The 13,452-nt window shown below is 39.9% G+C and overlaps 1 protein-coding gene across 6 annotated transcripts in view; it reads right to left on the minus strand.

Moving 5' to 3' along the window:
* The window catches only part of APP (amyloid beta precursor protein), a 256,673-nt gene that overhangs the window by 187,278 nt on the left and 55,943 nt on the right, over nucleotides 1–13,452 (minus strand). For all 6 annotated transcript variants that reach the window (XM_045785475.2, XM_045785474.1, XM_045785473.2 and 3 more), the window contains exon 2: nucleotides 9,997–10,164. In XM_045785475.2, the coding sequence (XP_045641431.1) occupies nucleotides 9,997–10,164 (168 nt within the window). The remainder of the gene's footprint in view (nucleotides 1–9,996; nucleotides 10,165–13,452) is intronic.

A 13,452-nucleotide genomic window follows, 5' to 3' on the forward strand; every position in this document is an offset into this window, starting at 1 on the left:
TTCTCAGTTTACGGTGATTTTTAAAAATATCCAAACTGTACAGTTTTACTACCAACTCTACCTCAAAGAAGAGAAAAAATATATTATAGGAAAAAACTTCTAGTAAAAAAATTAATTAAATGTGAAATATAAAAGTCCCCGGTATTACTATGTGCCTAAAAGTACACAGTATTACAGTATTATAGTATAAAAGCACCTAGTGGTACTGCAAATATGTAATAATTGAGTGTCCGTTTAAGAAGCTGCTAGAGGATAAGAAGGACAAATGCTAAATCAAACATTAACTTGATTAAATGATAATGTGTAAAAAAAAAATGCAAACTCAGTTGCATCTCTTTTATTTAGCTCTAAATCCTATATTTAGCTCTAAATCCTATGGTTTGTGCAAGCAATCCTTATAAGTACACAGACCATTCAGACCATTAATGCATAAAATATATCTGTTCTCAAATACAGGCAGCCGGACACCTCTATTTGCAAATTATTTCACCTAACAAGAATTTCTGGATCTTTCAAATACTGAAACCACAATGCATATGCGCCTGTAATTTGTAGGTCAATTTTAAGTCTACAAAGGTGGATGGAACACATGGAAAAATAATAATAATGGCCAAGAATGTACCACTGCTTCTACTGTTTCACTGTGTATATAGTATGCTCTCAAAATTGGTTAGATTAAAAGAATCACATACAATGTTTGGGTTTTTTTTTTTAAACTTAGTTTTAATGCCACAGTATTGTGGAACCGAGGTTGAGAAGTAATTCTTGTCTGGGAATCCCATGTTTGGTGATATATTTTACAGTAGGAAACTGGACAAAGGAAATGGGTTTGTTCAACTTATCAAACAGGCACATTCTGTTTTGTTCAGGCACTGGTATGTTTGGTTCGGTGATCCTGTTAATTTGTAGACAAAACGACTGTTCATTGAGAAAAAGAAAATTAAAAAAACAGGGAACACACATATTGTCAGCTGTGGCAAACACTTTGGAAAAAGAGAGGATGCCCGTGATCTCACTGAAGATTACGAGCAAAGCCGACTTTCCAGCTGGGAATCTCGGCCAGCGATGCTGAGGCCTTAACCTGTTCCAAACTCCCTCCGGAGACCTGCTCCCCAGGTGAGTCAACACCTCTCTAGGCCCTCCCCTTCAAAAGGTGCTGTGAATGGTAAGGATCCAGAGGGCGGCAGAGCCTGTGTTTTAATTTCTCTCCTTAAAAAGGGAGGAATGGTGCTGGGACTTCACAATTTTTTGTTTAACTGATTTAACTTCGACAGCACACACCTGTGTGTTCCTATCATGCAGCGAGGACACGGTCTAATATTGGTGAGGCAGCTTTCCTGGGTTGCTCAGGTGGAAGGACAGCAAAGGCTGGATTTGAAAGGTCTGTCTAGTGAAGTCCATGCCCCTCCCCCACCCCGTACGGCACCTGACCCCCAAAGGCTCCCTTATCAGATCATCTTATATACAACAAGGCAGATGAGCAGAATGATCCTTTGCATTCCCTTGCATGCTAACATCTTGAGATCTGAATCCCCTTCTCTTCCTAATCCAACCTATCCTTGGAGACAGGCTAATTTTTCTGAAAGTGTCTTGACCACAAAACACTCATGCTAAGAAATAATCCCACAGCTCTTATTTCCAGAATTAGACCTGAAATCCCCAGATTTATAATCAAAACCTCCTACTTTCCAATTCTCTGAATTCTCAATTTATCCAATTATAAATTTATAAGCTACTTACAAGCCAAGAATGGTGTCTCACCAGTCAGCAACACATGACACGAAATCCCACTCTGAACAGCATTCAATAAATACTTGCTAAATTTGCCTGAATAAAATCTGGGAAGGAACAAGATTCTTTATTGCACTTCCAATTTTTTATTGTCCCATTCCGAAGAAGTCTTTGGTTTAAATAAATGCTTCGTTTTTTTTTTTCTTAAATCTTATCCCATTCAAAAGAAAAGGGACAATAAAATCTAAAAATTATAATTTTTTTTTATAGATTTTATTTATTTATTCGACAGAGATAGAGACAGCCAGCGAGAGAGGGAACACAAGCAGGGGGAGTGGGAGAGGAAGAAGCAGGCTCATAGCAGAGGAGCCTGATGTGGGGCTCGATCCCAGATTGCCGGGATCACGCCCTGAGCCGAAGGCAGACGCTTTACCGCTGTGCCACCCAGGAGCCCCTAAAAATTATAATTTTTCTTTCTAGGCTTCCCTATATGTTTCAAGGGGAATATTATTTTATTTCTGTTCTATTTATAAGACGCCTAGTTCCTTAGAACAATGTAACAGTTTGGGTAATGTAACAGTTCATTAAGGTAAGTGGCCACTTTAGGCTGTTAAATGAATAATTCATACGGTTATTTTCAAGTTGTTTCCGTGATGGCAGCACTTCCTGTGTCTCGTATCTAACAGAGGAAAGGAACTGCGTTCTACCACAGGACCACAGAGGAAGATAATGATTGAGCGAGCATCTCTTGTGGTCATCGATTACTGCACAGAAACCATCCCAAAGCTTTGTAGTGTCAAATGATAAGCCTTCAAAGAATAAGTGGTAAACTGTGTTATCTCACACAGTTTCTGTGGGTCTGGAATCTGGGAGTGACGCTGACTCCCGTGAGGGTCCAGTCAGGATGCTGGCTGCGGTGACATGAAGGCTTCACCTGCTACAGCACGCACTTGCACGCGGTTCCTTCGGGAGGGGGTGCCAGGAAGATGCTGTCCCACGTCTACAACCAGATAGCCCTCACATCGAGTCCCGGTGCTGTGTAAGTGTCCTCACGACACAGCAGCTGGCTCTGCTACAGCAAATGTATGCAAGGCTGAAGCCACGTCCTCATGACTTCGCCCCACACCCTCGTTTCTGTAATGTCCTCTGGGTTACACGGGTCGGCCCTGCACGGTGTGGGAGACTACCCACGGGTGTGAATGCAAGGGAAGGCAAGTGCCCTGGAAGACATCCCCGAGGCTAGCTGGCTACCATGTAATAATTTAGGATTTCTCACTATTCTGTGGTTTGACTGGGCAATTCTCCACATTGTGCTGCCCGCCAGCACACCGCAAGGAGGGCTGCAAGGTGCGAGCAGGCACATGCGCATGGCTGGTCGCTGGTACAGCTCTCTGGTGTCTCTCTTCTTACACGGGGCACTGGTGCCATCGTGGGGCCCCACCCTCAGGACCTCATCTCACTCGCGTGATCTCCCCCAGGCCCCACCTCCGAAAACCATCATGCTGGACATCAGGGCTTCCACATATGAAACTGGGGGGAGGCACAAACATTCAGTCCACAGCCGTCCTCAATACCTATTTGATGAAGAAATGAAAGAAAATCCTCAAATAGGACTGACGGTGCTGATAAAAAACCACGGCAAAAAATAAGGAAATGCAAAGATGTGAGTGATGACTAGGCAGAAGAGTAACTATTAGGATCAAAACAGGGCATTATGGGTACCAAGAAGGGGTGACTTGGGGTAAAGTGCAGATTAAACAAATAGTCAATTTAAGCCCTAAGTTTCAAACTATTTTCCCAATCAAATCAGGAGGCAAAAATGACAATATTAATAACAAAACAACTAAAAACTGGGAATACAAATTGAGAGGAATGAGAGATTATGAAGAACATGGACTAGATAATTCACCATCAAAATAATAATATTTGACACATCGTATTAAGCTAAGCATCCACAGATACAATGTGCAGCTATACAGGCAATCTTCTGGAAAAACAAATTTAACAAGTGAGTTAAATTGGTTAGCAAAAGGTCAAAATGAGGTCATGAGTTCAGGTCACGGTCATGAGTTCAGCCGGTTTCGTTTTGTCCTAGGCGTAGGGACTGCTAACAGCTGCTTCTCTGACTCAGCCAGCTGTCTCTAAAACATCTGTGTTTTGGTCACAAGAGGGATTGAGAATATAAAGAAAAAAATTATTCATCACTATGGGGAGAAAAATAATCACTAAATGAGTAGCACTGTAAATGGTTACTAACAGTATGGGCTTCTGCATATTTTTTTTAAAAAGTATTTGCACCATGACAGATGCCAGAATAAAATGGATAAATATCTTCAAGGTGTTGAACAGAAATGCCAGTCAACCTGGAACTCTATACTTAATTAAGCCATTGTTCATAAAGAATTTAGGAAATAACCAAGATGACAGCCAACCAAAAAAAAAAAAAATCAAAATAAATGATATAGGAATACAGATGATTTTGGGGAAAGGATTGGTATAAACAATGAACCCAGTTAAAGACAGAACCTGCCACTGTGACTATTACAACAATGGAACAGATTGTAATATTACAACTTCGAAAATATAAAATTACTATAAGTTGCAAAACCTGTAAAAGAGGAGATAGAGAAAACTGAATTGAATTTTTGAATATTCAAAAAATTGAAAAAAATTGCATATTATTTTATTTGGCTTTCCTAGCAGAAAATCATTCAATACTGTCTAAAACAAAAACACAGGTGTCAAAAAAGGAATAAAGGAAAAGAAACATTTTCCAACAAAACACAGAAAAATTCAACCCTACAAAAAAAAAACAAAACGATTTCTAATTATAAAAGAAAAATATTAGAATACTTTAAAAGTGGTTAGTGGCAGGAAGACCTTAAAATATCCATAAGGAATATTCCGGATAGTTCAAGATGCACCATTCAATAGAAAATGCCAAACACTGTTTAAAAGTTCTGAGTGACCATCTCTCCACCCCACCAGTTTCTCAAAAGCCAGTTAAAGTCATGACACACTATGAATTCCCTCAGCTACCCTTTCTCTAACCTGTAACTTTTCTAATGCACTCTGTGTTTCTAAGCCCACTGTGTTGGGCTATGGTCATTATTCTATTTCGGCCCCATGCCTCTCACTCTTCGTCTCTTTTCTGGGAAAAGCCCCTCTTCCCATACCACGTGGCTCTGGCTGGGCTGTCAAACAGGCCATATACCCTCAAGGTCAAGGTAGACCAGTACGTGACCAAAAAAGCAGGGCCAACCAGAATCCCCCCTTGGAATTATAATGCACAATAGCAGAACCAAGTTGGGATGCCAAGCTAAGACAACACACTCCCAGAGCTACTGGTTGCCATCTTCCCCAGCCTCCTAGAGGAAGCCCATCTTAGCAGGAGAAAACGAGGTGAACACACAGGAGAAAGGATAAGCAGAGAACAAGAGAGACCCCAGTGGAGAAATGCCAAACAGCACTGAGTCTCAGTGCCAGGATCCAAGGACCCAGTTTTTGATGATATTTAAGAAAATTCTGTAAGTTAACTATATCCCAAGATCCTTCCCATCTGTGGCAGAAAATATTCTCCATGTGTAAAATGTTCAGTGGGTTTCTGTCACCTAGCAACAGAAACTGCCTTATTAACCCACCCTTATAATTTCTCCCTCTTTCCTTCTTTCCAAGACTCAGCCTTATTCCCTGGATCTCATTCCTATCTAGTTCTTATAGATACCTGAGCCTAGTTTTCTTATGATGGACATCGACACTCCCCAATGGTTTAGCTCAGGCTTCCCTTAGCTTAAGTTCATTCTCGTAAAAAGCAAAAACAAAAACAAAACAACAAAGACACAAAAAAAACAAAACCTTTCCATTTTCCTTGAATTGCCTTCATGCTCTCTGCCTCTAGATCTTTCCTCAGAGTACACAGATATCTTCACCATCCATTCATGTTATTCTTCCCGTAACCTACTGCAAGTTGACTTGTCCCATGCTCTTCCACTGAAACTGCTATCCTAAAGATCAACTATGACCTTTTTATATGCCAAATTAGGATGCTGTGTCACAAAATAATGCCTGTGACTGAGAAATGGGGATTACTGGGTGTCCCCAGCAGTGATGCACAGGTGTCCTTTTCCAGAGCCCCGGGGTGGTAGGGGAAGAGATGATCTGATTCCACAGAGTGCATTCTTCTGACTGATTTGCTACTGACTGGGCTATTTTACAGCTCTGTAAGGGTAGATAAATGTGGAAGTCTGATAGCAGTGCAAATGTGTTCTGTCCCATGCAATGCAGATCAGATGGGTCCCATTCCTAGCCCTGTATGTGAACTTTGTTGGGAAAGGTATTTAAATCTCTTCTGGTCAATCTGAACCAGCTTTAACATCTTCCAGATCACTTCATTAATTAAGGAGCTGAGTAAAACCTTTGATGTGTGTTCATTTTGCAAGAGTCAAGGTTTTGCATTGTCAAAAACTATACTTCAACATTTCCGTCTACATCACGCTTACACTCATCACTTTCTGTAGAAATTAACCCGGCTTGGCTTTCAGCACGTGATAGCTCCTAGCTCTGGTCCTAGGTCTCCAAACACTGCTCCTCCTCCACTCATGGCATTCTTTCACATTTGTTCCCCTTAAATGTTGCAATTTACCAAGATTCTTTCCCAGATTCTTCCCTGGGGGCATCGGGAGGGTAAAATGAGAGCAAGCACTTAGCAAGGTAGCTTAGCACTTTGTTAATGTTCAATAAAAGTGAGCTGGTCTTAGCATTATCCGCACTGAAAGTATTCTACAAGCCTTTCTCTCTTCTTAGATCCCCCTTTAGGAACAGGTTCTGTGTTCCACTCATCATTGCCTCTTTAGCACCCAGAGATATAATGTTTGAGGGAGGGAGAGAACCACTGGGCCCTTGAAAGGTATTCATATAACCCCTTACACTAAAGTATTTTTAATGAAAGATGTATTTAAAAGGCCCCAAACAAGTCTTCCTCCCTGATTCCCAGTCACCAGTAGAGTTCTGGTGGAAGGTCTGGTGGGGGACTCCCTCACATCTGCTTCCCTCTCCTACTTGCCAGATGATGGGATCCGAGACCCTGACAGCCCAGAGTCACTAGCGGTGTGGGGCACGGGGTAAAGAAACACAGTCCTACAGAAATAGAAGGGAAATATATCACCCATATAATTTTAAATTCCATAGTCATGTTAAACAGTAAAAACAGGTGAAATAAGTATTAATAACATAGTATTTATAATTTAATAACATACAGAGGATGCTTAAATCAGTATATAGAAAATATTTCAATATGAAATGTGAAATTCTAATGTGCTATTTTATATACTTTTTTCATGTAAATCTTTAAAATATAGTATTTATCTTAATTCCAGCACACTATAGTTTGGACTAGCCATACTACACAAGCTCAACAGCCACACGTGGCTCCTGCTACCTTACTGAACAGCAGAGAGGGTCTTACAGAGAACCCAGACGCCAGGTGTGGGGTCAGAGTCATAAAGCAAGAGGAGAACTTTTTGAAATGCAAATCTACAGTCCTTCCTCTTCTTTAGAAAAAATAATAAAATAAACATTTTCAGTGACTTCCTGGTGTTATGGAAAAAACCAAACTCATTAAAAGGGCTCACAAGTCTGATGTGCTGGCCCTTTCTTCTGTGGTGTAATGTTTGTCTAAACCACCCTAAGACTCTAGCCTGTGCACATAATCCTGGTGGGTGGTGAGCTGAGACAGGCAGGCATGTAATACCGGAACTGCAAGACAAAGGAGAAACGACCAAGAAGCTTACTCTTCTGTCCCAGGGCCACCAACAATGTGGCAAAGTCTAGGACCCAGAAGAACCACCCTGTGGCTTAGCCTTGGAATAAACAACAGACTAAGACAGGAAGTGAAGCTACCCAGACATTAGTGGGATCTCTAAGTGGTGTGGGAATAAGGGTTGTTCTCAGGATTGTGAAAAGTAATTTTTATATGGTCATCATACAAATGTAAAAGCATCTGATTTCTTGTGAGGGGCGCTAAGGGAGGAAAAATACAGATGCAAACTAAGATACATGCATCAAATTGGCCATTCAACAGAAAAGGATGATGTAGTTAACATCATTAACTGATTTAGTTCTAGCCTTTAAAAAAATATATATTTAATATTCAGAATGCATCTGTATGTATATTCAGAAAAGTGAAATGGTATAAAAAACCCTATAAGCATGCACACAGAGTTCCAATTTATCAAACTCGTAACTTATTACAAAACTGTACCAGAGGAACTCTTGCATAGAATGTGAATATTATTTCCAAAATGTAGATTTCAGAAATGTCATATCTGGACAAAAGGCAATTTCTTATCAATCCCTATGTTTTTTTAAAGATAGATAGATACATATAAATTAATTAATTATTTTAGGGGGTGAGGGGCAGAGGGAGAGGGAGAGAGAGAGAATCCTCAAGCCGACTCCCCACTGAGCATAGAGCCGGGATGGCCATAGGGCTTGATCCCATGACCCTGAGATTATGACTTGAGCTGAAATCAAGAGTCAGACGCCTAACCAACTGAGCCACCCAAGCACCCCACTTTCAATCCCTATTTAATAAATGCTTTTAATAAGAAATATAATGGACTTAAATATTAGTGATTTTTTACTTAAATATGAAGAATTATCTTCTTACATCATGGTTCATGCTCCTTCAAGATAAAAACTACTTGATACGGAATATATTGTGATGATATGGATGCTTTTTTCCTTCTCAAAACACAAGAGTTAATATTTAGAGACTGTCCTTCCTTAGAGTGCAACCAAAAAACAAATTGTGTGTCTATATGTAAAAAAAAAAAATACATATTTTAAAAAGGAAATTTTCTAGTACATAAGAGTACAACAAAAAAAAATGTTGCCTGGTTATCTGTTGTTTATATGAAGGATAAGAAATTTTGCTAAGAGGCGTTAAGACTAATTCCTTTAAATTTTCTTAAAACACAAACGGCCACATATCCTAAAATAGGTAATTGTCTGAAAGTGTTGGATAAGATGTCTTAGACTCCAGTTATTTTAAACTGAATTAATAAGGAAGGAATACCCTATACAATATAGCAAGGAAACTAGAAAAATTACAAAAAGGATGAAGATCTTTATGAATGGTGAGGGAGTGATTTCCAGGGCATGAAAATTAAAAATGCAAAGTACAGAAAGGTGCTTCCTGTAAGCACCTTTTTTTTATAAGAAGAAGAAGGAAAACCATACATTCTCTTCTGTTAGAAGGATAAATCGGGAACAATGAAAATGTTGATCAGTAGAGGACCGGTGGCAAGCAAGATTTCTGACCGCAACTTTTCATAGAATTTCTAAGTTTTAACAATGTCAATGTCTTACATTTTCAAAAAAACAAAATAAATAAGGAGTGAAAGACTAAAACTGAATATAAACAAGGAAAATGTATCAAATTGGTAACATAAATAGGGAAAATTAATTCTAGTAACTTTTCAATACATTATCCAGACTGTGAAACTATAGTGGGATATATTCTAAAGATAAATGAAGTGCCAAGAGATCTTAAATTTTACGCAGTTGGTTTATTAATGGTTCTAACGTGACATCATAATTTTTTAAAAAAATGTATGTGTATTATATATGGTAAAGCAAGGAAATACATTGGTAGTATAGTGAATGATCAGGAACCAAGATTTTCCTCCTGTCCCTATGATCCTCTGTTTTGTTTCTTAAATTCTACATATAAGTGAGACAAAATCAGAAAGGGAGACAAACCATAAGAGACTCTTAATCATAGGAAACAAACTGAGGGTTGCTGGAGGGGAGAGGGGGGTGGGGAGATAGGGAAACTGGTTGATGGACATTAAGGAGGACAAGTGATATGATGAGCACTGGGTGTTATATAAGACTGATGAATCACTGATCTCTTCCTCTGAAACCAATAGTATATAATATGTTAATTAACTGAATTTAAATTAAAAAAATAATAAAAAAATTTTTAAAAAATCTTTAAAAAAAAAAAAGGAGGTGAGCATAAGAGTTCTGGTGATGGATGGTGGCACACTGTGGATGTATTTGAACTGTACGATGGTTAATGATGATCAATTTTGTGGGTGTGTATCTGTATTATAATAAAAAATTAGGGGGAAAAAAAAGGAACCAAGATTTTCACTGCAAGAGATAAAAAATCAACACTTCAGAAGTGAAAAAAAAAAACAAAAAACAAAAAACACATGCACATGATCCAACATGAATGACCGGCTCTCGGAAGGGACTTACTTCTTGGCAATACTGCAGGATGTCCTCCTTGGTGCCAATGCAGGTTTTGGTCCCTGATGGATCTGACTCCCACTTCCCATTCTGCACGTTCATGTGCATGTTCAGTTTGCCGCAGAACATGGCAACCTGAGGTTCTGCCAGCAGGCCGGCATTGCCGTCAGTGGGCACCTAAAAAAAAATAAGTTCAAGTTAGTTACACAAATCCACAGCTCTAGGGAAGAGGTTGGGGAAGGGTTGTAAAGAGGAACACGGCATGGAGCAATATCAAAAATAGTTCATTCCCACTTCCAGAAATTCTTGCAAGTAGGAATTAGCCCTGCCTTCCATGTTCCTTTGAGTTAAGTATCATGCAGGCTACATACATCTCCAACCACCTACAATACCGTGCTTTTTTGTTAATGTTGAAATACAGGCATTAACAATATTGAGAAGAATTTATTCATTGAAAAGTTTATGCAATCCCCCATAGCAGATTTTGTGGTGCCTACTGAAAGGTTCTGAAAATAAAATAAGGTGTTTTTCTGAAATAAAAATAATCACTCTGGAGGAAACCATATTCTCATAATAGCCTCCAACTGGCTCACACAAAGAACAAAGCCAACTCCCTGCCTGATGACCAAGTCTACGAGTAAGGTTGTAGGGCACCTCCCAGAGCTGAGGGCACGGTGTCAGTGTGCCTTCTTAGTTGGCAGGTGACATTATGATTTTCTAAACATAAAAATTACTATAGAATTCACCATGCACAAATGTGACTCAATATGTTGGCCGTTCCACTGGTTTTCCCCAGAATATTCTCTGGTTATCACTCTCAGCTCTTTTTTTTTTTTTTTTAAGATTTTAAAAATTTATTTGAGAGAGAGAGAAAGCACGAGAGCATGCAAGGAGAGAGCAGGAGCAGGGGAAGGGGCAGTGGGAGAAGGAGAAGCAGACTCCCAGCTGAGCAGGGAGCCTGGAAGCAGGGCTGGATCCCAGGACCCAGGGACCATGACCTGAGCCGAAGGTAGATACTTAAACAACTGAGCCATCCAGGCGCCCCGTCACTCTCTCAGCTCTTAAGAACAGGTTAAGGGTGCTGGAGTCTCACCTCCCCAGGCACATTGTGAGGACGCAGCAAGTCTCTCAGAGCTCAGTAGAACACCTGCTGTGTCGTAAGTTCTTAACAGGTCTTAGCTATTACCACTGCAGGCAGTATATATACCATTTCACCAAAATAACTGAAAAGGTTGCCCTTCTGTATTTCCAAACCCTCTGTGAGCAGGGTTTCTGAAGTATTTATTAAATTTCTTTTTCATATAAATATTTTAAAAAGGGAAAATGGAAATTCTGAAGTATCTATACTAGCTCACTTAATGGCTTCTGATCTGACAAAAGATAAAGAAAAAATCAGCAAGAGAGAAAATATAAATCCACGGGAGTAAAAGCATTATTCAAAACCAGGAAATCAAAAGACACACTGAACAAAGTAATTCCTCCTTTGTTAAAGCCAGCTGCTGAGGAAATGGGTGATAGCCATGTCAAGAAGAGTAAACTTCCACCAGAAGCCATTCATACCATTGAGAACTGGATGATTCTATAATAAAGTGTATCGTTTCTAAAAATTGTTCACAGGAGGGAATAAAAAACAAAACACTAAAATTGCACTGAGAGATTTCAGTTAAGAAATAGCTTCTTGACATTTCTTCCCACAGACATATAAAAATAGATCAAACATCTGTCCATTCTAGTCATCTTCGTATATATTTTGTCCAACCACAGATTTATGTTTAAAAAAAAAAAAATCTTCCACTGAACCCAGCTGAGACCCATCACAGACCCGAGTGCAAAAGCTCCTGGCAAAATCTCTAAAAACCGTATTTCAGGTAACATTTTCTACACGTTTAATTCTACTTTATAAGGTATATTGAACAAAATGTTGCCTCTCCGTCGCCAGATGTAACAAAGAACAGCTGAGGCCACAGTACCAGGTCGTCAGCAAGAATCAAGAATAGCTGGGACCCCTCGACTCCCCAGTCTGGGCCTCTTGCCACCTCCTACAATTTCCAAGCCAGAACCTGGGAGTCTCATTTTCCAACAGATGCAGAAACCAGCCTAAGCAGAATGCACCACAAACTTAAGTTTCACAGCTTTCCTGAGGGAACAGGAGGAAATTCAATGTCTGGATCCTAAAAAATCAGAATACAAATTTTGTCAATTTTATTGAAGTAAGTAGTAAGACAGTTACACTGCAAGAAAGTCAAATAATCATCAGATACCTATAGATAAGGCCCTATATGAGATGCTATGGAGGATACAAAAATATTTTTAATATATAAAATTTATTTATTTCTATGTAAAATATGAGCCCTCGCCTTCAAGAAACTTGCGGTCTAGTAACAAAATTATGATTGGATTCTCCACGATACTTCATTTTGCTCAAACTCATTCCTTGTCGCAAAGATTTCCAGTCTTAGCAGAATCTTAATAACTTATTTCTAAGTGAACTGAGAGACTAATGGTCCGCCACCACAGTTGGTAATTAATTTACTGAACGAATTCCCCCCTTGGTAGCTCAAAATGTCTCTCAGATTCTCCCTAATTTGTTCACTACAGTTTCTACCTCCTGTCAGTGAAAATGCCCTTCATTCCATACCTTCCCCTCAAGGAACATTTAAGCGCCAGTTTCTCTCCCTGTGGCAGCGAGCCTCCACGAAGGCCCCCAAAGATCCCTGCCTCCTGGTATTCAAGCTCTTGTCAGTGCTATCCCATAATGCATAAAGTTCTGTCCGTGCAACAAATAAAATAGGGCAAAATGATGTGACTTCCAAGAACAGGTCATAAAAGGCTTCTTCCTCGCTCTCTGGGATCCCTTGTGTTGGGGGAGGTCAGCTGCCATGTTGTGGGGACATTCAGGCAGCCTTACGGAGAGGCCCACACAATGAGATGAGGAACCACGGCCTCCTGTCAACAGAAATGTGAGTGAGCTTGGAAACATCCTAGAGCCACCATCAAGCCTTCAGGACTGCAGCCCAGGCTGGCAGGACTGAAACCTGGAGCCAGAACCACCCAGGACACGCCCGAATTCCGAACCCACAGAAACTGAGATACTACGTGTTCGTTGTTAAAACATTGGGTCTGTGGTGACCTGCTACATGGCAACAGACACCTCACATGCTCTTCCTTCTCCAGCTCTGTAAGACATCCACAAACAGCCTTTGATCTCCTCTACTTGAAAAAAGCTAACAACAGACAAAAAACTCCTTTCTCTCACCCTCCAGAGCAGGGGGTCAGCAAATTTCTTCTGTAAAGGGCCAGATAGTAAATATTTTACGTTTTGTGAGCAAAATAGTCTCTGCTGTGACTATTCTTCTTTGCTGTTACAATAAAAAAGCAGCCTCAGACAACATGCAAAATGGGTGTGGCTGTTTTCTACAATAAAATTGTATTGACAAAGCAGGGGTGGGCCAGATCTGGCCATTG

Source organism: Ursus americanus, chromosome 4 (genome assembly GCF_024610735.1).
Source record: "Ursus americanus isolate L20-20 chromosome 4, mUrsAme1.1.p, whole genome shotgun sequence".
In the NCBI taxonomy this organism is placed as follows: domain Eukaryota; kingdom Metazoa; phylum Chordata; class Mammalia; order Carnivora; family Ursidae; genus Ursus; species Ursus americanus.